The sequence below is a fragment of the Ylistrum balloti genome, unplaced genomic scaffold (assembly GCF_031769215.1).
Source record: "Ylistrum balloti isolate Yb309-2 unplaced genomic scaffold, AGI_CSIRO_Ybal_v1 Utg369562, whole genome shotgun sequence".
Lineage (NCBI taxonomy): Eukaryota > Metazoa > Mollusca > Bivalvia > Pectinida > Pectinidae > Ylistrum > Ylistrum balloti.
In genome coordinates this window covers 1,059,122-1,085,560 of record NW_026781862.1, presented here as the reverse complement: position 1 = coordinate 1,085,560, position 26,439 = coordinate 1,059,122, and the positions used below count along the sequence as shown (strand labels likewise).

Here is a 26,439-nt window from a genome sequence, read left to right as displayed (position 1 = left end):
AGTGTAGGAGGAGTTATCCACACAAATATTTTCTACTGACAGACAGGCAAGCTGATTCCAGTATCAGGGGTGTATGATGAAATAATTGCCAGACGAATGAACCAGTAAACCTACTATGATTTAGTCACATTAAGCTTTGGTAAATCAGAACATCACAAAAGCCAATCACATCAACAGTTTATTACTACAAAGAGTTAATTGTTATTACAAAACTAAGTAAAAAAACAAGAAATAAGAAAATCTCAAACAGAACAAAATCATGTGTTATTGTATAAAAATGGAACAGGTCTCTGGTCAGTAATTTTCAGTATAGATGTCTAAAGCCAACATCTCACAAATATCATTTTAAATGCATTGACAGATATAAAAAGTTCATATCAAAGTTAAATCCCTTCCAGGTAAAATACATTAAAACATATGAGACAGATACAATGGACATTATTTCATTTTTATTATATTTTTACCTTACTACCTGCATTGTTTATCAACTACTGCTAACTAGAAGACAAAATTACATGAGCTGGACAACTATCTATTTTCTAATTGTTAATTTTACTTGCCTTCAAATTCAAATTCTTTGTTGGTAAAATTGTCAATTACACCATAACCAAAAGAATTATGGGTGAATGTGTTATTACAGAATTACATACAGTAGCTCTGGCATCTACAAACACCTATATAACATATAAAACCCACTGTTTAACCATCCCTGGGTGACGGTAATCTAAACATTACATATAATGTACAGTAATTAATTGACAGAATGAAAGATACAGCTAGCTCTGATTAAATTATTTTAAAGTGCACAGCACTGTATCAAAAACATATTTCAACATTACATGGCATTATATTGCACTTACAAGGAAACATTTGGTGAGGTTACAGTCAGTCAGATGACAAGATATTAAAAGCAATAAAAAACATAATTTGCGTCCCAATAAAATTACTATGAGTAAACTGAAGACCTCCAAACTTTGACATACATTGGAAAAAAATGTTTATAATTTGGCAATGTTGAAACAGTGAATATGTTGTGCCACAAGAAAAGGAACATTTATGGAAGAAAGTAGAGCAACAGGTTAACACAGGGAGTCATGACTAAAGTACCAGTAGGGGCCATGCACTCCGTACCACTGTAACAAAGGGACATAACTTTGTATAGAACTAGATATAACACAAGACAAAAAGGTACCCGACATGTACTCCCTACCATCATAACAAAGGGACATAACTTTGTATACAAGTAGATATAACACAAGACAAAATGTACCCGACAGGTACTCCCTACCATTATAACAAAGGGACATAACTTTGTATACAAGTAGATATAACACAAGACAAAAAGTACCTGACAGGTACTCCCTTCCATCATAACAAAGGGACATAACTTTGTATACAAGTAGATATAACATATGACTAAATAAAAGAAGGTGACACAGTAACATACATTTGGGGACTAGTATATCAAGGGCAGAATTCTCAACATCATGTTGAAATTTGATTATAGTACAACAAAAATTGTGTTGTCTTTAATTACAAACACAAAGTTCAGGGATTTCCAAAACACACTCACACAAATATTCAGATTGTTTATTGTACAACAAACAGTTGTGATGTCTCTAAATTACAAACACAAAGATAAGGGATTTCCAAAACACATTCACACAAATATTCAGGTTGTTTATTGTACAAGAAACCGCTGTGAAGTCTTTAATTACATACACAAAGATGTCAAATACACAAACATCTAACATTATATACAACAAACAATTCTGTTGTTGTCTTTATCACATACACTGTGAACATGGATTACAAATATACACAAACTGTTCCATATCAGAACTTGAACCTAACTCCTTTTTTCTACCCTAATCCAAGTTTTCATCAATTTTTCGAAAATTAACTTATTATTAAATGCATAGTAAATAAAATTAGAAAACACTTTTTCAATGGATATAATGCTTGCATACAAGTGTATCCCTTTCAAATTATTAATGCATACATTTATTAAAAATGACTTGTACAAAGCCCTCATTCTATAAAAGTGTCTTGAATATAGGGAATAAATTGTACAAAGGACATACAAATGTGTTATACTTGACAGCACCACAATGATATACCTATATAGCTACCGTGGGACTGATGTAATACATTTCCGTGGGATATTAAATAGTTATGATGAAAATATTTCTTATCCAAACTAAAGCATCTTTGTAAGACATGAATACCCCTGCTCTCTGTGAATAGTAATCACTCTCTAATGAGTTTGAACAACAGATTATCAAATATGACCTTTGACCCTTTAACTTGGACTGATAACTCAAAAAACTTCAAGCGGAGTTACTATGGAGTTGATATGAAAATATGACCGTGATTTGGAAAAGGACATGATGAGAAAAATGGAAATGTGTAACACTATATCCCCATCCTCCCTCATAAAATGGTTTGGACATTGAAATAAGAACACCTGTCTATTAAGGTAATTTGTTTTAGGTTCCAACATAATATTGAGCCACCAGACTTCTTCATAAAGACTACCTGCCTATAGAAACATTCTCTGTGTCTTGAGCGATCTTTATAGATAACAGGTCTGACTTTTATCCAATAATTATACCACAATACATTTTATAAAATACGGAGCCTGCATAGTTATCTCCCTTTCTTGGCCTCCTCCTCTACAGTTTCCTTATCTACCCCACTGTCTGTTTCTGAGATCTCAGAACCTGTCTCTGGGGTAGTTCCTGTGTCGTTTCTGTATGTCAGAAGCAAGCCATTCATTGGCAGGAGTAACAAAGGAAGGTACATCATTGTCCACAAAAGAATTTCTTCACGTCCAAGGATCTTAGAGGTGTACTGCATAAAGGCTTTAGCTGTGTACACCAGTAAAACAGTCTGACAAGTAAGAAAAAAAAATCATTATCTATAGATTGGAACAGCTACACATGATATCTTCATGGGATAGAGACTCTCCCTACAGAGTTGGCAATTCTCCTACAAATATTTCTTTTACAGTTTATGTACATTATTATTGTTGACCAATGACAAATACTGAATCCGTCAATGTAAAATTTCACCATTCTGTCAATCTGTCAAAGTGAATTCCATGGTTATGTGTTTGAATTTGAGTGCACCATCATCAAAAAGTTTGCAATGTTTTTTGTAGAAAATAAGGTGAACATTCCCAAAAATACATTAAATCCAGTATCAATATCAGTTAGAAGGACAAGCATGATAGAAAAGTGCCTAGAAAGGAAATGTATTGTTTTGCAAATTATTTCTCAATGAAATCTGTTTCCTCAATATCTATGGACCACAACTTAAAACTATTACTCAAAATATGGGTGGGGTTTATTGCAGGACAGGGCATTTACTATCATATCACTTACTAAGACTTGTCCACTGAACACTGCCCTCACATCACGTTTGTTTACAAATCTTGGCACGAACCACATGAGAATGCTGAAGCCCATGGCAAGAGCCCCAGCACACCTGGCTGTGTGTAGATGGTACTTGTCCAGCTTTCTTCCCTGTATAACATCATAATAAATAGATCATGATAACTACAATTTTTGTTTATTACATGTAAATATCAATAACCAATAACAATAGATATGTAAGAAACAGCATAACAAAACTGTAAACACATGTATTAATTCAAAATCAGGGCTCTCACACCCCATTTTGGGACTGGGGCCCGGGGCCCTTAGAATTGAGAAAAATAGCGCATTTTCCTTAGAATTGGGAAAATTTGGGGCCTAATTGGGAAAAAAAGATACTATTTTGCATTTGGAAAGGGGCCAAATATCGGCTCTAAATCTGGCAGATCGAGAGTCCTGCTTAGATATATTCATGTGATTTGCCTAAAACCAAGACAATTTGAAACCAACATACCTTTACACCTGTTGTCATGAGTGGGAATGCCATAAAAGCTAGGGAAACAAGAGTCAACATCAACAAGTTCAAGTTACACACTAGAGTTATTCCCCTTGACTGTGCATAAGGCCCTCTGCTGACTTTGGGTCGAGACTTCAATAACTGTACAGCATTTGCAAGCCACCACAGAGAGTTACCAAGTACTCCAAACCATAAGTGCTGTAATAAAATGATACTTAATTTGTCTGGAACTGTATTGCTATGATTAAGTCCAAAGCACATTTATAACTGAAGTAATTGGTATTCCTACAGAAAACAACAACTGATTGCCAGGTACTATTCAAGTGACGTAAATATCTAGTCTGGCGATTACTTCGGCCAATATATTATCTATAACAAGATAAAATAAGTTCCAATGCTAACCTATTTTTATAGTTTATCAGTCCTGTAATGATTCTCATTTATTAATACTGTATTTCTAGTCCTGGCACTGCAATAGCAATCCAACCTCAAACATACCATATACTTCAAGCCCTTTTCTATGTTTCTAGTTCTACTTCACAGTTTGAATATTAAACTTTTTCTAGTTCTGCCTCACCATTTAAATATTATAGAAAGCCCTGAGGGATCTTGGCCCCAAACATGTTTTGATCTTTATTAGTTCTTTTTAAAGATCTGTCACCCTTATTTTCTCTTATTTCCTTTTTTTGCTCCTAACTTTATGAAATTTGAAGAAAAAGGAATAATAATCTTTTACTGACAAATTGAAGATAGTCATCTGTTAGCCATGTTTTTGGATCAGCCTTAAAATGGAAAGGGCACAACTAAGGACCAAGGTATTCTGAGATATTCTGAAGATCAACTTTTTTACATAGGTCTTGAGTCTGATTCCTTTGTATTTGTTTATACGATAACATTTGTTTATATGAAGAAGACATCAGTTATTTATAGAATTCTCTTAAAATTCTTTTTAATTTTATACCGTCACTAAATTCAAAAACTCTGACAATAACTTATCTGCAAAGTTTTACTCACCTTATCTGTAAAAAGTTTTCTATTTGCCAAATGCCCAGAAATTACTATGGAAAGAAGGCATATTATACCCTGCAAAATGAAGTTGGCAAAAAAATAATAAGAAATTAAGAAAAGGGAATACATGAAACAATAAGCTTGATAAAATTACTACATTATGTCCGGAGCTTTACAGGCAGAATTGGATAATATGAAGTATTACAACTAGGCTCATGGTAGTTTATTACAAGGATTTTAAAGTGTCAAACACTACAATCAGGCTTATAGTTGATCATTACAAGGATTATAGAATGTCACAAACAACAATCAGCCTCATGGTAAATCAGGGACAAGGATTATAAAGTGTCACATGGTACAATCAGGCACATGGTAAATCAGGGACAAGGATTATAAAGTGTCACATGGTACAATCAGCCTCATGGTAAATCAGGGACAAGGATTATAAAGTGTCACATGGTACAATCAGGCTAATGGTAAATCAGGGACAAGGATTATAAAGTGTCACATGGTACAATCAGGCACATGGTAAATCAGGGACAAGGATTATAAAGTGTCACATGGTACAATCAGGCACATGGTAAATCAGGGACAAGGATTATAAAGTGTCACATGGTACAATCAGGCACATGGTAAATCAGGGACAAGGATTATAAAGTGTCACATGGTACAATCAGCCTCATGGTAAATCAGGGACAAGGATTATAAAGTGTCACATGGTACAATCAGGCTAATGGTAAATCAGGGACAAGGATTATAAAGTGTCACACACTACAATCAGGCTGATGGTAAATCAGGGACAAGGATTATAAAGTGTCACATGGTACAATCAGGCTCATGGTAAATCAGGGACAAGGATTATAAAGTGTCACATGGTACAATCAGGCTCATGGTAAATCAGGGACAAGGATTATAAAGTGTCACATGGTACAATCAGGCTCATGGTAAATCAGGGACAAGGATTATAAAGTGTCACATGGTACAATCAGGCTCATGGTAAATCAGGGACAAGGATTATAAAGTGTCACATGGTACAATCAGGCTCATGGTAACTCAAGGACAAGAATTATTAAGTGTCACATGGTACAATCAGGCTCATGGTAACTCAAGGTCAAGGATTATAAAGTGTCACATGGTACAATCAGGCTCATGGTAGCTCAAGGTCAAGGATGATTAAGTGTCACATGGTACAATCAGGCTCATGGTAGCTCAAGGTCAAGGATTATAAAGTGTCACATGGTACAATCAGGCTCCTGGTAACTCAGGGACAAGAATTATTAAGTGTCACATGGTACAATCAGACTCATGGTAACTCAGGGACAAGAATTATAAAGTGTCACAAACTACAATCAGGCTCATGGTAAATCAGGGACAAGGATTATAAAGTGTCACATGGTACAATCAGGCACATGGTAAATCAGGGACAAGGATTATAAAGTGTCACATGGTACAATCAGCCTCATGGTAAATCAGGGACAAGGATTATAAAGTGTCACATGGTACAATCAGGCTAATGGTAAATCAGGGACAAGGATTATAAAGTGTCACATGGTACAATCAGGCACATGGTAAATCAGGGACAAGGATTATAAAGTGTCACATGGTACAATCAGGCACATGGTAAATCAGGGACAAGGATTATAAAGTGTCACATGGTACAATCAGGCACATGGTAAATCAGGGACAAGGATTATAAAGTGTCACATGGTACAATCAGCCTCATGGTAAATCAGGGACAAGGATTATAAAGTGTCACATGGTACAATCAGGCTAATGGTAAATCAGGGACAAGGATTATAAAGTGTCACACACTACAATCAGGCTGATGGTAAATCAGGGACAAGGATTATAAAGTGTCACATGGTACAATCAGGCTCATGGTAAATCAGGGACAAGGATTATAAAGTGTCACATGGTACAATCAGGCTCATGGTAAATCAGGGACAAGGATTATAAAGTGTCACATGGTACAATCAGGCTCATGGTAAATCAGGGACAAGGATTATAAAGTGTCACATGGTACAATCAGGCTTATGGTAAATCAGGGACAAGGATTATAAAGTGTCACATGGTACAATCAGGCTCATGGTAACTCAAGGACAAGAATTATTAAGTGTCACATGGTACAATCAGGCTCATGGTAACTCAAGGTCAAGGATTATAAAGTGTCACATGGTACAATCAGGCTCATGGTAGCTCAAGGTCAAGGATGATTAAGTGTCACATGGTACAATCAGGCTCATGGTAGCTCAAGGTCAAGGATTATAAAGTGTCACATGGTACAATCAGGCTCCTGGTAACTCAGGGACAAGAATTATTAAGTGTCACATGGTACAATCAGACTCATGGTAACTCAGGGACAAGAATTATAAAGTGTCACAAACTACAATCAGGCTCATGGTAAATCAGGGACAAGGATTATAAAGTGTCACATGGTACAATAAGGCTCATGGTAGCTCAAGGACAAGAATGATTAAGTGTCACATGGTACAATCAGGCTCATGGTAACTCAGGGACAAGGATTATAAAGTGTCACATGGTACAATCAGGCTCATGGTAGCTCAAGGACAAGAATGATTAAGTGTCACATGGTACAATCAGGCTCATGGTAACTCAGGGACAAGGATTAAAAAGTGTCACATGGTACAATCAGGCTCATGGTAACTCAGGGACAAGGATTATAAAGTGTCACATGGTACAATCAGGCTCATGGTAACTCAAGGACAAGAATTATTAAGTGTCACATGGTACAATCAGGCTCATAGTAACTTAGGGACAAGGATTATAAAGTGTCACATGGTACAATCAGGCTCATGGTAACTCAAGGACAAGAATTATTAAGTGTCACATGGTACAATCAGGCTCATAGTAACTTAGGGACAAGGATTATAAAGTGTCACATGGTACAATCAGGCTCATGGTAACTCAAGGACAAGAATCATAAAGTAGGTTACATATTTAATATCCTGATTGTCTGATATTATGAAGAAGCTTATATTAAGAGAGTCAACATACCATGACTCTTGACCACAACATTGCAGCTGTAACAGTACTGTCTTTGGATGATCGACAAATGCACCATATTACAGCTGAGCCAATCAAGAATGATCCAAACACTCTGTTTAAGTGACAATGGAGAACATCAATCTTCAGGTCTTGGGTCTACAAGCAGAAAGAAATGAAATGGATTTTGTCATTCAAAATTATATTTTGGTGGAAATTTTGATTAAATGTTAAAAAGAAATTGGGTTTATCATGTCAATATTATACAAATTAATGGGAGATTACAATAACACTAAAAAGCAAACACAACAAAAGTGATATACGATGTACAAAATTCAACAATTACCATACACAATGAAACTTTACATGACAGTAGTAAACTTTTTTTTGTTTAATTTTTCACATGTCGATTAAGGGATCTCTCCTGAACCTGCAATTTGTAAACATCAATATCAACAGACCACAACTAAGCCAGGCAAATTATATACAGTACAGGTAAGTTATCAGATACACAGCTAAAACAGAAAGGATAGAGTGCTATATTGAGATAGTTTTACAGGCTCAAAATTTCCTGGCAAGAACCAAAACTATGCATGCAAATACATTCATATACTGTATGATATGTATTAAGATAAAAAAAATAAAAACTCTATTCCAATAAATAAGAAAATTAATAAATTGATAAATGAGATCACAGAGAGATCTTGGTGCCAATGTTTGTTTGATCTTTATTTGTTCTTTAAATGATGGATCTTTTACCTTTTCTTTCTCTTCATTTTTCTGTTTTTGCTCTTAATTACAAGAAAGTTGAAATCCTCTATAGGTAATAACGGTAATAATTTGTACATATTAAATCCAAGATGGCCACTTGCAATCGTTTTTTTTTTTTTTTTGTATTGTAAATCCCAAAATCACAAGTGCACAACTTGGGACCAAGGAGAACTGAAATCTGAGAAAGATCTATTCACTATTTCCCAAGAAACAGTAGCAACAAACTTTCATTTTCCAAATCAAAGATGGTCGCACACATCTTTCAGCCATTTTTTTTTTTTTCAGTCCTAAAATCAAAAGTGCACAGATAAGGACCAAGGGGAATGTACATATGAAACCGGAGAAAGATCCAATCCATACTTTTAAAAGTCATGTCACAGTAAAAAAATCTTTTGGCTGTTGTTTTTATTATTACTACATACACATGTAACAAGTTTATCAGCTGATGAACAAAGATAGATGGTTTCTGCTGAAATATACACATAAAAACTAAAAGTTATAAAAAGAAAATCTCATGCCGTTGATCAACTGTCAGTATATGTAAATTTTTGTGTCATCTATGGATATGAATGTTCACATTACACCACATCAGTAACAAAAATGTCTTCCCATGTGAAACAGTCGCATAACTTGTTACGATGTCAGCTACAAAGTAAAGGATGGCCAAATTAGCAGGAAAACCCCCAGAATTTCCTTGGAGAAGCTTACCATTGCAGATGGTAACTTATAAGATGAGAGAGCAATCAAGATGGTACATGTATTCTGCTGCATTGGTCACAGCTTTGCATGTTGTTTATAATGTGTGTATGGCTAGAGAGAAACTTTCAGAGAAACAATGCTATTAGTATTACATTTTTCGTAATTCTGAATTAAATTTCAGTTATCAAGCAGATGTCTACTCATTCAAAACAAATTCAGGTGTCGAAAAACAGGTGTTTACATACGGTGTCACTACATTTCCCTCTGCTATCATTTACAAAGGAACTGTATGATTTTCAAAACTGTCATGTAATGTTATCAGATCTAAATTTACAAGGGGTTTCCAAAATAAATTGAATGGTCAAATTGGAGATTGTAAATTGACTGTGAATATCAGGTTAGCATAGAAATGTACCTAGAAGTGTATAAAACATACATAATCAATAAAAAAATAACATTTTTACCATGACGTCCCTTTAATAAAATAGAAGTAACAAACTTCAACTCTCAAAATCCAAGATGGCTACTAGTCAGCAATTTTGTCATTCTGATCCATTCCAAAGTTAAAAATGCACAACAAGAGATTGTGGAAAACCTACACATCAAGTTTCAGAATTATCCTTCAAGTACTTCTCAAGAAAATTGTGATAACAATTTTCAACTTTGATATCCAAGATGGCCACCTAATGGCCATATTGTTTTCCTTATCATATTCTAAATTAGATGGGCACATTAGCGATAACAAGGATTGTTTATGGATAAACAATGGACCACAGACATAAGGGAATTTGAATAGCCCATCATCATCAATGGTGGACTATCAAAGCAGAGGTGAATCAGGGAAAAAACAGTGAGGATCATAAACAACTGTCAACTACAGGTGCCACAATTCATGGTTATATGATTTTCTCATACCTGAAGTTGGATGGTGATCTCAGGCCTAATGTAAAGTCCAATGCCAGAGAATGCTGTGAATACTGTGTCAGCTATCAGCCAGGAGGGCAGACTCCACACTCCAAGAAGGAAGAAAGCCACCACAAAGGCTCCCCCTCTTAGATAGTCAAACTTGTCAGCCATAACTGAAATTTGATAAAAGCATTACAAGCTCTTTCTCAAAACTGAAAAATACTAGATTTAAAATGACTTTGCTGCAAGAAGATTTTTACTTTTGCTCTCAAATACCTTTATTTATCCTGTATCAAGCTCATGAGGGGACAACGTTTTATTCTGACCCAAAGTCATGGTGAACTTATACAGGGCAAACCATAGCATCAGCTTACATATCTGGCATCCTTCCTGGCTATTCAAGGGTTAAATCAGCTAACAAGCTGTTCATACTGTTAGGCGTATATATTACTAGGTATATGGTATATCACTTCTTGGACAAGTTATATATATGCATTCTAAATGATTCAGGTCATGATCTTGAAACTAGAATACATAGCCAAAGGCAATCTAATCTTTTAGTTACACAGAGTTATCTTCTCTTGTGAGTGTAACATCATGAGAAAATAATCAACACCTGCTGTTATGTATATCTTTATCATTTGTTGTGCCTTGTTTGGATAGGGACAGATTAATCAAGCTAGTTAGTTTGCTTTACAGTAATAGATAGCATTGCGAAGGTTATCAGATAAATTTTCAATCATTTGGTATACTGTTGAATGTCTGGGCTGTAAGCCAGACTGAAATTCATTAATCAAGAAATTTTCTAATAATTACATAAAGTTATACAAACATTTCACGCTACTTTTTTCTTTTTACACTGAGGAGATATTATGTACCCCCAAATACTCAATAATCTACAGGTAGCAAAATGCTTTTGTGTAAACATTTGGCCTGTTTCAGTTATTTCATTTCTTTACATTTACTTTAAAATAACATACAAAGCTTTAAAAACAAAACTTCATTACACAGTGTTTAATGGAACAGAGTTCAACACTTTCTCCCTCACATACTGACATCCAGGCCAACAAGAGTGATTAGTATAAATAATTTGCTTTGCAATTGTTGTACAATAAATAAAGAAACTTTAATTTAGAGAACCACACCATAGTGTAGACCTTAATACTTGAAATGTATCTGAAGATTTTTATGTCAATGATATGTGATGTTGTTAAAGAAAACATAACATAGATTTCCAAAATACTACAGAATGCCTATAACTTGTAACATAGAATAATTTTATAAGGACAACAGGATGTACATTCTATAGGGACAACATGACTTATATAATAACATGTAACATTTTATTAATTTTCAAAGAACATCAGGACATAATTAACACATCACATTGTGCTAATTTTGTGAACAGTGCTCAACTATAACTTAAAATCATTTGAATTTATATGATTTTTTAAAATGGGAGGTGTAATTATAGGTCTTTTTTGTGGCAAGAAAGATGGTTTGTTATGGATCTGCATGTACTTTTGTCATTTTTTTAACTACTCTGTCACGAACTATAAAACAAATTATTCTGTAAACAATGAAATGATTGATGCGTTGCCAACATGTATGCATCTTTAATTTAGTCTTGTCATATATAAAATCATCTGGACTTAGCTTTCCATCATTTTGATATCAAATACGCCACAAACACCTACAAAGAGTTTGCAAATGTAATAAAACATATCTAGAGAAGCACATGTACAAAATGTTTACTTCCATGATTTGAAATTGAAATAAAAACAAGCATTTGAGTGTCTATGACACAGTATAAATATTTCTGTGAGTCCAGCCAAATGCAGGTGAAGCAAAGGAATGCTGTGTATTTTGTTTACCTAGGATATATTCAGATATTAGCTCTGGGCCCAGTCCTCTTCCGCGTCAACCGCCGCCAATTTCACCTTGTTTCCAGTTAATGAATGAGAGTCGACGTGAAAATAAAGTTTTTATTTTGTGATATTAAATGACTATTAAAAGAAGCGTACACAAGACTAAGAAACTATTATTTCCAAATTCAGCCAATCAAAATCGGCTTTACAACAGGTGCTTGTTAGATACAAAATGGTTGCGGATGTAAACAACAGTGAACACTTTAATATCCGTTAAACTGATCGGCCTTATTTTCTGTCGTTTTCACCGAAGGGAAAAGGTTGATATGGGAAAGAAACATGGGATCAAGTCCAAGTAAACACAAGACAATTGTGAGAACTAAATCGGAACCACAGTTGCGGATTCCCCTAAACGGACATGTTCCCGTGAGGAGAGCGATCAGTGCGTTCTCGACTCAGAGAACAACTCTGCCCACGGACTCTTTCAAATTATCCCTAAAGAATTCTGAGGATCCTAATTTCGATATTCCGGAGGAAGAATACAGAGACGGTCAACTTGGCATTTCTGTGCGTAAATAGTCTGTGACCAAATAATAATTTTCTCAATCATGTCCGAATACATTGCATATTGTTAAGTTTCTGTTAATACAAGTAATCGATTCTCGGCATATTATTTCATAGAATGTAATTCTAACACCTTATACATTTCTATTTGGTTTAATGTGAATCAGGCCATGTTGAAAAGAGCACAGCTTTTGAATAAATACATTGTTATAATTACATTGATCAGAGACAGATGTATGTCTTGACTGTAACTGCTATGAAGTTGTATTTCATTTTCTCTTTTTGATATGCAGAACATTTCTGTCGATCCCTTACTTGGTGTCCAATTTCTTAAATAACAAGAGGGTACCTATTTGTCTTTCACACTTTTTTTGAGAAAAATGGCCTATATATTTAGATATCATTAAAGTTGCAATGTTTTGATTTCATTTTTAACAAAGTTTATGTTAGATGGATGAGATAACAGGCATAGCCTATATAAATCTTCTCCGTCTGTGATATCATAGATATTTATAAGTTATTTAATCATTATATAGTCATGATTATATTTTACTAACAAAACCATTCATACACACTTTTTCATTCCCGTTTGTTCATTTGACTCACTCATATTTACAAATTCATAACCTAACAGGTATAGAATAAGTTGGCTTAAAATTCTGCTGAACAAAAGCAACATCTACTGGATGTAGGTATTGTGACTGACTGCCCAGACTGGAAAAATATCTGACAGTGTTGTGAGAATTGATATACAAATATACAATATATAAACATTTTTTTTGTTTAAACCCTCTCTTTTTTGCATATAATGTGTTACCGGTTACCAAATATAAGCTATAAACCAAACAACTCTTTGGGATCAAAAACAAATTGAACAAAGAACATCGGGGGGTGGAGGCACAATGTTCCACAATTGATGATGTTTAGTAAATTCTTCTTGGAACTGCTGTGGATATAAGAAGTATACTGTGTCCTCACTAAAAAAAGGGTAGAATGTAGGTCAAGAGTGAAGACAACATGAACAGCTCATCCCAGATTCATGATTTATTTGTGCTTCAAGTTGCTGACATGTTTCGCATTCACTTGGATACATGTCTAAATTTGACGTACAAAAGCTTCCATATAACCTTGTTGCAATAAATGAAGAAATCTACCGAAAATCACAGCTACACAGACTCGACACAGCTCCGTCGGATACGACACAGCTCCATCAGACTTGACACAGCTCTGTCAGACTCGACACAGCTCCTTCAGACTTGACACAGCTCTGTCAGACTCGACACAGCTCCATCAGACTTGACACAGCTCCGTCAGACTTGACTTTCCAATTCCATCTATTAACCACTCTTCCTTAAAGCTGGCTGTTTAAATTAAATCCAGACTAGAATAATCTCTTATCAGACGTGGCAATTTCAGACATCCTAGAAGCCTTAAAACCATCTCCATACTTCTTCACAAGATTCATTTCTTTTTTGTTTGTTTATAGTACCTAATCTGTAAATTACACACCAATTTATTGATACTATCTTCCATATGATGAAGGAAGTTGATAAATAGTAGAAGGAGTTCTTAATAACTTGCTAAAATATATGACTTGCCCAAGGATAACAAAATTTACAGTCATGACGATTTGGTTGTGCCATGCATATGTGGCTGTCATAGATCAGAGTGGACAGAAATATCTTAAAGTGGGGATTCACACTATGTTTGAAACCCAAGCTAGTAATTCTAAGTGGATAATTCTATTATGGCATAAAAGACACCAAGTAATTACCATTTCAAATTTAGATTACTGCAGCTTAGGTCTGTAATGATGATTAGAGGAAAAGTTCAAAACTATGTAATTCTCAGTTGGTAGGAAAGAGGCTAGTCAGATTAACAATGTCACATTTTATTTCAGAATCCAAAGCATATAAAAAAAAAACTCCGTCGCCTTCGGAATGATGAGTTGTTTTGTGATCAGGACTTCCCTGCTGACCATAATGCCCTTTACTACAGTGACCGGTCAGACACAGGTATCCTGTGGAAGAGACCTAAGGTACTAACATTAATTGGTTTTAGACAAATTCAGGACACATTATTTTTTGTCATATAAAGTTGTTATTACGTAAAGATGAGTCGATTGGTTTTGATTTTTTAATGAAAGAAATAAAATTACCTTCGCTTCTCATAGTTGATTTAAACATATTTTACAAAAAGTAAGATATTGCTGGGGACTGAAGTTTGAGTACTTAATCATTGAATTGCTTTCAGTTGGCATTTTTAAGCATATGAATGCCAACAGGGTAAGGACAAATTCAATGAAGTGTTAGCACTTCATGATTAATCTGCCGTAATTCAGTTAACATCCATAATGCAGAGGAATCCTACATTAAGCAGTTTGAGGCTTATATTAATCATTTTTGTTTCTTGTTCTGTTAATAGTGAAAGAAACCCTGATGTGTTTTACATTACTTACAATATTCCTGTTGGCAGGTTATTAGCTAGCATATAGCAGTAGATATGATAGTATGAACTGTCAGTCTCCTGAATCTTCTTTTAATGAATGAAGTGATATGTGACCAAGGTAGATGATAAAGAGTGTTTACACATTATATATGTATCTATTGCACTAGATTGTCATTATAGCATTTCAATCTTTTTTCAGGACCTTGTTGGAGAGTGGCAGGAACCGTACCTGGTAAAAGATGGTGTTACCCGTGATGATATCAAACAAGGTATCCTGGGAGACTGCTGGTTTCTATCAGCTTGTGCTGCTGTATCACAAAGAGAAAACTATATGAAGAAAGTAAGTTGTCCATTGACTTTATAGCTATTTTACAATAAATGGATTGGTTTGTGATCATTAACACCATAAAAAAACTTTTTTTATCATACTTGCTGTTCCCTGTAGGAAGTTAAAATGTTGAAATGAAGACTTCCTAACACTCAAGAACGGTCACCATCTTCTTTTTCTGATCTAGATGGCATTGACATATTTTGCCTGAAATCAGGACCACTCTTACAACTTTCAGATGCCCTAAAGTACAATTTGTAACTCTCTTTTATATGTGATTGAATATATGCTAATTGGTTAACAAAAATACACTGCCACTGATGATAGGATACCATAGTTAATCATAACTGTCCTACAATGTTATGTATCCATCATATATCTATATTTACCTCACAGCTGTAACCATCTTGAGCTGCAAAATTGTACATGAGGGAGTCTTATGCTGTAAATTTCAAATTTTAAATGAGATGGCATCAGGCCTGACAGCAAAATGTTAAAATGAGGGTGTTTGCAAGCTGGATTAGGATTTAAGAAATATTTTAGACTAAAAATAGCAGTAACACAGATGCAGCTGATAGATTTAATATCAAGTCACAACTGAACAATTGCTTTAGTGTTGTTTTAAGTGATATTATTTCGTAACACCTGTTATCTTCATGAATTCCTGTATACTGATTACAGGGGACATAATTTACTATTAGTGTTGATTATAACTCTTCAGCAATTCCAACAAGAACTTGTTATATTCTTAAAGTACGATCTTGTTAGATTGTTCCTGGAGACCAACCTCTGTTTGGGGAGGGCTACAAAGGAATTGTCCACTTCCGTTTCTGGCGCTTTGGTCAGTACGTGGATGTTTATGTGGATGACCGGTTACCGACCATTGATGGGAAGTTGATCTATGCACAGTGTACAGATCCTACAGAGTTCTGGGTGGCACTCATAGAGAAAGCTTATGCCAAGTAAGTAAAGCTCCTAATTACATTTTTGCCTGTGAAATATAGGAATATAAATTATGTATCAATTTGGTACAAACTTTTATCATCACGGCAGTGATCGTATACAAAATCTGATGTCATCATCATTAGTGATGATCAAACTTTTCCAGTGATGATCAAACTTTTCCAGTGATGATCAAACTTTTCCAGTGATGATAAAACTTTTCCAGTGATGATCAAACTTTTCCAGTGATGATAAAACTTTTCCAGTGAAAAACTTTTCCAGTGATGATCAAACTTTTCCAGTGATGATCAAACTTTTCCAGTGATGATCAAACTTTTCCAGTGATGATCAAACTTTTCCAGTGATGATAAAACTTTTCCAGTGATGATAAAACTTTTCCAGTGATGATAAAACTTTTCCAGTGATGATAAAACTTTCCAGTGATGATAAAACTTTTCCAGTGATGATAAAACTTTCCAGTGATGATAAAACTTTCCAGTGATGATAAAACTTTTCCAGTGATGATAAAACTTTCCAGTGATGATAAAACTTTTCCAGTGATGATAAAACTTTCCAGTGATGATAAAACTTTTCCAGTGATGATAAAACTTTCAATGATTTGACCAACCAGAGCAGTGCTTTTTTTGTCACTGCATTGAAATTTGCTGACTTTCTTGTTCAGATGCAAATGAAGCTCAAGTTGAATAAGTTAATTTTCCATCAAATAATTCCTGTGTGCATTTCTGGTTTTCATGATTTGGTTGTTGTCAAGTGTAACATCTCATGTTAATGAAATTTTGTGTTTATTTTTATTTTGTGTTTATCTTTTTTTTTCCTTTAAATTTTTTTTTTTTTGAAAAATAATGGTTTCCCATTAAATATCATTTATTTTTCACTCTTATGACAAAGTATATATTTATACTTTTCAATCGTTGTACACAAACATGAAAATTATAGATGTTCTGTCATACTTGTGAAATAAATATGATATTAAATAGGAAACAATGAAATATCCTTTATCATTCTATATGAAATATAATTTGTTTTATGTATAAATTGCTAGCCTCGTTCCACTGAAGTAGACATTAGATTGACAAATTGTCCATTGATATATCTGTATCAGTATGTAACCTTGTCTCAGTCATATATCTCACATTTTCCACTGACAATCAACAGCCAAAATTTGCAAATGATGTACACCTAGATCCTGAGGCAGGCAAGGTATCACATACATCATGCTTATCATGCCCAATAACAGAGTTATGTCCCTTTGTACAACCTTTGTAAAACTATGTTGGACTTAATCATATATAACACAAGTGCTGACACACCCACAATTACCTAAGTCTTCATATGTAATGGACGTGTACCTCTTTGGATGATGTAGAACCTCACAACAAAATTCACTTGTTATTCCCTTCTCTATGGTTGTCTGTTTCCAGTGTGAAACCTCATTTGGGACATACAATTCATATGTTACACATAATACTTACATGCAATGGTCTAAGAGATGTAAAATGTTGCCAACTTTGATAAAGTCATGTTCTCTTGATATTGGCCATTTCATGACCTGTTCAGATTCTGAAAAATGCTAGAATTACCCAATATTTCTTTACCTTTGATCAGTGTTTACTATGTTTCAAATTCAATTTTTGGGTTTAATATATAGTTAAAATAATGTTCATATTTAACATAGAACATCATTTAACACATACAGATGTGACAACTTTACAATAGAATTGATCATATGGTCTTTTTACAGGATGACCATTTTAAATGCTCAGTCACCCTTGATTTTGAAGGCCATGACCAAATATATTATTCGATAAGCAGTTTGCAACACTGCTTATAACCTCACAATTTAATGGGTCAAATAGTGTTACCATGTCCCTCCATTCCATTGTATCCTGTCATGTTGTGTATTATGCCATTCTGAATCAATGTCAAATCTTGAGAACCTCTCAATAGATTTGGTTCATATTTACCACATAGTACTCTAACTTTAGAGTCTACACCTGATAAGATTCGGTTTTTTCATTGCAGTAGAGACAGTCATGTTTCATAGGCATTTGCTAGTTTCATATTACTATGCTTCAGTTTTTTTAGCACATGTATATTTTGTATGTTGCGTTACCGCAGACTGCACGGTTCCTACGAGGCTATAGAGGGTGGTCAAGCAATGAATGCCTTGGTGGATCTGACTGGGGGTCTAGCAGAGCGCCACGAGGTCATCAACAAAGATCCAGTCTTGTACCGACTTATCGATCGTGCAATCATGTCTGAGGCTTTCGTGGCATGCTCTAGGAAGGTCAGTGTTGTCAGTACAGGAACCACATGGTTACATACTGTACAGAAATAGCTTTGTGATAATAGTACCTATGGTAGATTGGAGTTCAGTTTGACACAACTGAACACTGGAATAAAATAGCAATGCCTTACTGAGGCATTTATGAATTTTGCTATGTAGTTTAAGACTATTTTACAAGATCTTTTGCTCATAGTCCAGCTTAATTTGTAGATTTGCCATTAATAACACCACACACTTGTAGACATGGGACAAAACAGGGAAACACTGGCTTTTAACCTTGGCATTTCAAAAACCCTGAAAGTTTCAAAAAACTTTATCCAATTATTTCAGGTTTGACATTTTCTGATTTTACACAATCTGAAAAGTTGAAAAAAAAACTGCATTTAAAAAAAAGTTTTAAACAGTACATAAATGGAATATTCACATAAAAATGTTAATAAAATATTCATATCTGATTTTTGTTTTTCAAAATCTATGTCAGAAACAGTTCAAAATGTAAAAAGTAATGAAATTAACACTACGTGTATATTCATAAACATCATTATTTTTAAAATGTCTGTTGAAGAAACATGGTTACCTTGATGTTTTTTAAGTGTTCCATGTATGTGTGTTTTGTGTGATAGGGAGATTGGAGATTAAGTACAAAAGCTGATCCTAATGGACTGGTGTCTGGACATGCTTACACAGTCATAGACATCAGGAAGGTATGTATACTGCATGTATCATCAGACATTGGAAATGAAGAAACACGACAAAAGTCTAATTCGTTAGCTGAGACCACTTGTCGTCTTGGATAAACATACTACCCAGTATACAACCATACTTATCTGTTAATATATTTTACCAGATAAAACATGAGAAAGGTGAGGAAAAATTGGTACGGATCAGAAATCCATGGGCAGACAGCAATGAGTGGAAGGGATCCTGGAGTGACAAGTAAGTACATAAGGCTTTCAAAATGATCTCATGTTTTGGATTTCAATTGTTTGTTTCTGATGATATTCACTGCACTATTCTCTATTGTCACTATATATTATTCAGAATATACTGACACTACAGGTAAATATCTATATAGTACTGACACTAGATATCAATAATATAACATAATGCTATCTAGGCCTACTATCATATAATGCTATCTAGGCCTACTATCATACAATGCTATCTAGGCCTACTATCATACAATGCTATCTAGGCCTACTATCATACAATGATATATAGGCCTACTATCATACAATGATATCTAGGCTTACTATCATACAATGCTATCTAGGCCTACTATCATACAATGCTATCTAGGCCTACTATCATACAATACTATCTAGGCCTACTATCATACAATGCTATCTAGGCCTACTATCATACAATACTATCTAGGCCTACTATCATACAATGATATCTAGGCTTACTATCATACAATGCTATCTAGGCCTACTATCATACAATGCTATCTAGGCCTACTATCATACAATGCTATCTAGGCCTACTATCATACAATACTATCTAGGCCTACTATCATACAATGCTATCTAGGCCTACTATCATACAATGCTATCTAGGCCTACTATCATACAATGCTATCTAGGCCTGCTATCATACAATACTATCTAGGCATGCTATCATACAATGCTATCTAGGCCTACTATCATACAATGCTATCTAGGCCTACTATCATACAATGCTATCTAGGCCTACTATCATACAATACTATCTAGGCCTACTATCATACAATGCTATCTAGGCCTACTATCATACAATGCTATCTAGGCCTACTGTCATACAATGCTATCTAGGCCTGCTGTCATACAATGGTATCTAGGCCTGCTATCATACAATGCTATCTAGGCATGCTATCATACAATGCTATTTAGGCCTGCTATCATACAATGATATCTAGACCTACTATCATACAATGCTATCTAGGCCTACTACTATCATACAATCTAGGCCTACTATCATACAATGCTATCTAGGCCTACATACAATGCTATCTAGGCCTGCTATCATACAATGCTATCTAGGCCTAATATCCTAAATTGATATCTAGGCCTATTATCATATAATGTTATCTAGGCCTACTATCATATAATGTTATCTAGGCCTACTATCATACAATGCTATCTAGGCCTACTATCATACAATGCTATCTAGGCCTACTATCATACAATGCTATCTAGGCTTGTTAACATACAATGCTATCTAGGCTTGTTAACATACAATGCTATCTAGGCCTACTATCATACAATGCTATCTAGGCCTACTATCAAACAATGCTATCTAGGCATGCTATCATATAATGCTATCTAGGCCTACTATCATACAATGCTATCTAGGCCTACTATCATACAATGCTATCTAGGCCTACTATCATACAATGCTATCTAGGCCTACTATCATATAATGCTATCTAGGCCTACTATCATATAATGCTATCTAGGCCTACTATCCTAAAATTCTGTCTAGGCCTACTATCGTACAATGATATATAGGCCTGCTATCATACAATGATATATAGGCCTACTATCATACAATGATACATAGGCCTACTATCATACAATGCTGTTAAGGCCTACTATCATAAATGCTTTCTAGGCCTGCTATCATACAATGCTATCTAGGCATGCTATCATACAATGCTATCTAGGCCTGCTGTCATACAATGGTATCTAGGCCTGCTGTCATGCAATGCTATCTAGGCCTATTATCATATAATGCTATCTAGGCCTACTATCATATAATGCTCTCTAGACCTACTATCATACAATGCTATCTAGGCCTACTATCATACAATACTATCTAGGCCTACTATCATACATTGCTATCTAGGCTTGTTAACATACAATGCTATCTAGGCCTACTATCATACAATGCTATCTAGTCCTACTATCATACAAAGCTATCTAGGCCTACTATCAAACAATGCTATCTAGGCATGCTATCATATAATGCTATCTAGGCCTACTATCATACAATGCTATCTAGGCCTACTATCATACAATGCTATCTAGGCCTACTATCATACAATGCTATCTAGGCCTACTATCATACAATGCTATCTAGGCCTACTATCATACAATGCTATCTAGGCCTACTATCATACAATACTATCTAGGCCTACTATCATACAATGCTATCTAGGCCTACTATCATATAATGCTATCTAGGCCTACTATCATACAATGCTATCTAGGCCTACTATCATACAATGCTATCTAGGCCTACTATCATATAATGCTATCTAGGCCTACTATCATACAATGCTATCTAGGCCTACTATCATACAATGCTATCTAGGCCTACTATCATACAATGCTATCTAGGCCTACTATCATACAATGCTATCTAGGCCTGCTATCATACAATAATCTAGGCCTTATTGATATCATAGGGCCTACTATCATACAATAATGGCCTACTATCTTGGCTATCTAGGCTATCATACAATGCTATCTAGGCCTACTATCATACAATGCTATCTAGGCCTACTATCCTATACAATGCTATCTAGGCCTACTATCATACAATGCTATCTTACTATCTTACAATATGCTAGGCCTACTATATGATATCTAGGCCTACTATCATACAATGATATCTAGGCCTACTATCATATAATGCTGTCTTTGCTTACTAGGCCTTATTGATATCTAGGCCTACTATCATATAATGCTATCTTGGCTTACTATGCCTTATTGATATCTAGGCTTACTATCATATAATGCTATCTTGGCTTACTATCATATAATGCTATCTTGGCTTACTATCATACAATGCTATCTAGGCCTATGCTATCTAGGCCTAGCTATCTAGGCCTACTATCATATAATGCTATCTAGGCTTACTATGCCTTATTGATATCTAGGCCTACTATCATACAATACTATGCTATCTAGGCTTGCTATCTAGTCATACATACAATGCTATCTAGGCCTACTATCATACAATGCTATCTAGGCCTACTATCATACAATGCTATCTAGGCCTACTATCATATAATGCTATCTAGGCCTACTATCCTAAAATGCTGTCTAGGCCTACTATCGTACAATGATATATAGGCCTGCTATCATACAATGATATATAGGCCTACTATCATACAATGATACATAGGCCTACTATCATACAATGCTGTTAAGGCCTATCATAAATGCTTTAGGCCTGCTATGGCTGCTATCTAGGCTTACTATCATACAATGATATCTAGGCTTACTATCATATAATGCTATCTTGGCTTACTATCATATAATGCTATCTTGGCTTACTATGCCTTATTGATATCTAGGCTTATTAACACACAATGCTATTTACTGATTGATTCAGTGACATAAATTGGCACTGGGTGGATGATGAGACAAAGAAGGAGATTGGCTTGCAGCTCAAGGATGATGGTGAATTCTGGATGTCATATAGAGATTTTTGTAAACATTTCCAAGAGGTTACAATATGTCTAACAGGGCCAGACTTTGATGGAGACGGAAGAGCTGATAACTGTGAGTCTTCTATTAATGTCATTGTTGGGTACAATCGGTGCTTTTAGTTTCATGTCTCAGCAGCATGTATTCTTTAGATCTACGACTCTGCAGAACTGATCTTTTTGATGCTAATGTCTTCCCAGAATTCCTGTCAATCTACACATCTAGATCTTTAGAAAATATGCTGTTGAGACATTGATCTTACATATCCACAAGTCTCCCTAGAATTGGTCTTACAGATCAACACGTCTCTCTAGAATTGGTCTTACAGATTAACATGTCTCTCTAGAATTGATCTTACAGATCCACACGTCTCTCTAGAATTGGTCTTACAGATTAACATGTCGCTCTAGAATTGATCTTATAAATCCACACGTCTCTCTAGAATTGGTCTTACAGATTAACATGTCTCTCTAGAATTGATCTTACAGATTAACATGTCTCTCTAGAATTGATCTTACAGATTAACATGTCTCTCTAGAATTGATCTTATAAATCCACACGTCTCTCTAGAATTGGTCTTACAGATTAACATGTCTCTCTAGAATTGATCTTATAAATCCACACGTCTCTCTAGAATTGGTCTTACAGATTAACATGTCTCTCTAGAATTGATCTTATAGATCCACACGTCTCTCTAGAACTGATCTTACAGATCCACAAGTCTCTCTAGAATTGATCTTACAGATCAACACGTCTCTCTAGAATTGGTCTTACAGATCCACAAGTCTCCCTAGAATTGGTCTTACAGATCCACATGCCTCCCCAATATTGTTTTCTTGCACCCCCATATCTTGCAATAATTCATGTTATTGGTGGTTCTGTCTCTCTGTTATATATTACGATACATTTTGTTCCTTATGTCTCTAGAGTCATCTTACCAATTAATTTTTCAAAAAGTTTAACATTTTGTTGAAACTGTTTGGCTGATACTTTATAGTCTTTTCAAGACAAAAGTTAGTTTAAGTTGTTGTATGATAATTGGGCATGTTTTTTCAGGCCATGTAGAGATGAGGAAAGGGGAGTGGGTCCTGGGTAGGACTGCTGGAGGATCAAGAAATGATCTTGTCATGTTCTCCAGGAACCCACAATATGTTCTCACTTTGTCAGAGCCAGGTAAGGTCACAAACATATATAGTCATTTTTAAACAGTCATGACAAAATTTCAGATTGAGTTTTATATTTGAAGTGACATAACATCTGATTGCAAAAGTCAACCAAGGCTGTTTATATGGAATAGAAGCCTTCAACTTTTTTCATCGTATAATAGCTATGTAGGACTCTAGCTTATTGACCTGGTTACAGATGACTTTGATGAGATGAAGGATGACCCGGAGAGGGAGGGACTTTGTACGATTCTTATATCACTGATGCAGGAACACCGTAGATCCAAGCGTAATGTCAAGGTTAAAAGTCTCCAAATCGGCTTCTTCCTTTATAAGGTAAAGTTAAACAAAACAGCTTGCTCATCTATATTTCTTATAGATAGTATCTCGCACAAGAATCTCAATGAGGTTTTCACATGAGGTTCTCACGTGAGTTTCTCACATGAGAACATTGTAACATTGTTACATCACATGAACAAAACTTTCTTCTACATTGGGAACCTGCCTCAACATGTTCCTGGCTGTCCATTGAGTGATGAATTCTAAAAATTCTTTTAAAATCTGGCTGTGAACTCAATTTTCCATATAAGTTTTGAAGTGTTGTATTTTGACTCCTTACTCATATATTTGTATTCAATGTTTCCCTTTCATTCGCAGTCTGCGAGATTGTGACATCAGTTCTCAGTTAGGAAACATCAAAACTACTTATTTTTCATAAGTTACTATTAAATATGACATGAGTTTACATACTGTAATGTGGATATTTTAGTGGCAATCTTATTTTTGAGCTTTTTACTTTGAAAGTATTGCATTAATGTATGATTGCATCAATTGCAATTTCTGAATGCTGTTTATATAGCAATTATAATAGATATGCTAATTCATCATAGTGCTAATTCATATAGCAATCATAATAGATGTGCTAATTCATCATAGTGTTAATCTATATAGCAATTATAATAGATACGCTAATTCATCATAGTGCTAATTCATATAGCAATCATATTAGATATGTTAATTCATCATAGTGTTAATCTATATAGCAATTATAATAGATACGCTAATTCATCATAGTGCTAATTCATATAGCAATCATAATAGATACGCTAATTCATCAGTGTTAATCTGTATAGCAATCATATTAGATACGCTAATTCATCATAGTGCTAATTCATATAGCAATCATAATAGATGTGCTAATTCATCATCATGCTAATTTACCAAAAAGCCATAATTTGATTGTGCCAAATTAAGTATGTCCACAATAATAATATACACTTCGAGATAACTCATAAATGTAAGAAAAAGGGAAAAAATGAGAAACTAAAATTAATGATCTATTTATACAATGAAAATAAGATCCAACAGCTGGGTAGATATTTCCACTGTAGTGGTAGTCATTCACAGATGAATTCCTTGGGAGTACATAGTCCAGTTAAAAAAAGGCATTTGGTCAGATTATGAAATTAGTATAAAGTTTAACAAAGCGAAATATTTCATATATTTTTTTAAATCTGTGAAATGTCTCTCACTGATAGACGCAAGATCCAACTGTGAGGCTGAACATCCAACATTTCCGGTTTCATCGTGACTGTGGTAAATCCGGGGTGTACATCAACTACCGTGAGGTCAGTCAGAGGTTTGAACTAGAGCCTGGTCACTATGTTATCATTCCTTCCACGTTCGTTGTTGATGAATCTTGTTTCATGCTGAGAGTGTTTGGAGAAAAGAAATTTAGTTTTACTGGGTGAGTAATATGCATAAAACATTTGTTTTTCATTTTTCCCCCAAAAATACAACCCTGTAGTATATGGTTCCACATTCATTATTAAACAACTGATGTTGTGGCTACTGAAAAAAGAATCAAGGGAAATAATTCCTAGGTCGGCCTAAATATGAAAGTAAATTTTTGCTCATTCCTCATACCTACTCAGTTATTTTCTTTATCCCCCCCCCCCCCCCAAAAAAGTCAGTTAAGTGTTTAAATCTATAAGAGGAAGTTGTTTCAATACACTGTCCTATTACCTTATCTTAAAAAAAGAAACCATTGTATTTGTTTTAAAATGACAGTTAAGAACATGTAGATAGATAATTTTCTCTGATGATGAAAACTTCTTTCATT

General features: G+C 34.8%; 2 protein-coding genes across 2 annotated transcripts; one reads left to right on the top strand and one right to left on the bottom strand.

The window, feature by feature from the left end:
• Positions 1–267: 267 nt before the first annotated feature.
• On the bottom strand, positions 268–12,221 carry LOC132547294 (uncharacterized). The gene is made up of 7 exons (XM_060211094.1): positions 12,156–12,221; positions 10,291–10,454; positions 7,918–8,064; positions 4,909–4,977; positions 3,892–4,092; positions 3,387–3,527; positions 268–2,892 (listed from the first exon to the last, which is right to left on the bottom strand). Exons 2-7 carry the CDS (start codon positions 10,450–10,452, stop codon positions 2,650–2,652), a joined length of 963 nt encoding a protein of 320 aa, XP_060067077.1. The 5' UTR covers positions 10,453–10,454; positions 12,156–12,221; the 3' UTR covers positions 268–2,649.
• A 267-nt stretch (positions 12,222–12,488) lies between these two features.
• Positions 12,489–26,068, top strand: LOC132550243 (calpain-A-like). The gene is made up of 11 exons (XM_060214320.1): positions 12,489–12,716; positions 14,614–14,751; positions 15,361–15,501; positions 16,258–16,451; positions 18,571–18,739; positions 19,363–19,443; positions 19,587–19,675; positions 23,060–23,229; positions 24,211–24,327; positions 24,517–24,653; positions 25,856–26,068. The coding sequence occupies exons 1-11, from the start codon at positions 12,489–12,491 to the stop codon at positions 26,066–26,068; spliced, it is 1,677 nt and encodes a 558-aa protein (XP_060070303.1).
• Positions 26,069–26,439: the final 371 nt, after the last annotated feature.